The sequence below is a fragment of the Nestor notabilis genome, unplaced genomic scaffold, assembly GCF_000696875.1.
Source record: "Nestor notabilis isolate BGI_N333 unplaced genomic scaffold, ASM69687v1 scaffold7353, whole genome shotgun sequence".
NCBI lineage: Eukaryota > Metazoa > Chordata > Aves > Psittaciformes > Psittacidae > Nestor > Nestor notabilis.
The window spans coordinates 1,298-2,842 of record NW_009923214.1 but is presented as its reverse complement, the minus strand read 5'-3'; the positions used below and the strand labels follow the sequence as shown (position 1 = coordinate 2,842).

The 1,545-nt window shown below is 51.5% G+C and overlaps 1 protein-coding gene across 1 annotated transcript in view; it reads left to right on the top strand.

Moving 5' to 3' along the window:
• The window catches only part of ARCN1 (archain 1), a 6,150-nt gene extending 4,619 nt beyond the window's left edge, over positions 1-1,531 (top strand). Inside the window, exons 7-9 of the mRNA XM_010012026.1 lie at positions 236-344; positions 510-714; positions 1,383-1,531. Of these exons, the coding sequence (XP_010010328.1) occupies positions 236-344; positions 510-714; positions 1,383-1,472 (404 nt within the window). The 3' untranslated portion in view covers positions 1,473-1,531. The remainder of the gene's footprint in view (positions 1-235; positions 345-509; positions 715-1,382) is intronic.
• Positions 1,532-1,545: the final 14 nt, after the last annotated feature.

Below are 1,545 nucleotides of genomic sequence, written 5' to 3'. Positions count from 1 at the left end.
TACCCAGCCTCCAGCAGCTGGGCTGCCTGAAGTGTGGCACACTGGGTTGAGATGTCGGAGATGTGCTCCCCTGGGTAGTGTCTGATCTTTGTGACATGTGTTTTCTGTAACACTCTTGAAGAAAAGAAAGCTTTTCTTGAAGTCAGGTTTTCTTGGGGACACCTTTGCAGTGTCTTTTGAAGCACATCAGCTTTTGAGAGGCCACGTGGTTCACCCGCTGTTTCTGTGCCCTCAGTTAACTGCTGGCCATCAGAAAGTGGCAACAGTTGTGATGTTAACATTGAATACGAGTTACAAGAGGAGAGCCTGGAGCTGAACGATGTGATCATCACCATCCCCTTGCCGTAAGTAAAGTTCTCTGTCCAGGCAGCATTATCCAGTGTCTGTCCTGGATCCCATTGCTTCCCTCCCCTCTCTGGTTTGTGGGTCCAGACAAGCCAACAGGCTGGACAATCACTTTCTTAGCTCTGTGCAGCTGAGCTGTTGTAACTTCTCATTGCCTGCTCTAGGTCTGGTGTTGGTGCTCCAGTGATTGGGGAGATTGATGGTGAGTATCGCCACGACAGCCGGAGAAACCTCCTTGAGTGGTGCCTGCCAGTGATAGATGCCAAAAACAAGAGTGGCAGCCTGGAGTTCAGCATAGCAGGGCAGCCAAACGACTTCTTCCCGGTGCAAGTCTCCTTCATCTCCAAAAAGAACTATTGCAACATACAGGTATGGCCGCTGCTCGTGCTCCGTGGGCATGTTGGTGTCACTCTGCTCCTCCAAGCTGCCTCAGTCATGGCCATAAATGGCTTTGTGGTGGCCTGTAGGCCCTGCTGCTGCTCTTGGTGAAGGCTCAGGCGTTGGCATGAGGTTTCCTCTGTGTTGGCTGGGTTTGGGGTGCCAGTGGACAGCACTGGCAGCTTCAGCTCCCCAGAGCTGACTGGTCATTTGGTCTGTACTTTTGTGACTCTGGCAACCACTAATTCCCCTCAGCCTTTGATAGAGAAACCATCAGCCTTCAAGCCAAAACATGTCTCTCTGTCTCTTTGCCTATCCCTGGCAGCCTTCAAGGCCAAATTGGACAGGGCTTTGAGCAACCTGGTCTAGTGGAGGGTGTCCCTACCCATGTCGGGCTTGGAACTAGATGAGCTTTAAGTTCCCTTCCAACTCAGTCTGTGATGCCATGATTCTGTATGCCTTCTGTCTGTCCCTGCTGAGCTGCACCTAGTGACTGCTGCTTACTTTTAGCAGAGAGACAGCTACTGCAGAGAACCCTTCCCCATTTCCAGCTTTCCTGAGAAGGCGGCTCTTTGTGGCAGTTCGAAAGTGTGGGGTTGGCACTGTCCTCATGAGCGCCCGGCATTGGTGCTGAACTAACTCTGCCTCTTGTCCTGCAGGTTACCAAAGTGACCCTGGTAGACGGGAACAGCCCTGTCAGGTTTTCTACTGAGACCACCTTCCTGGTGGACAAGTACGAGGTGCTGTAACGTGCCCGCAGGTCCCACAGCGGAGGCAGGTTTTTTAACTTTAAGAAAAAAAAAAAAAGGAACAAAAAAAAGA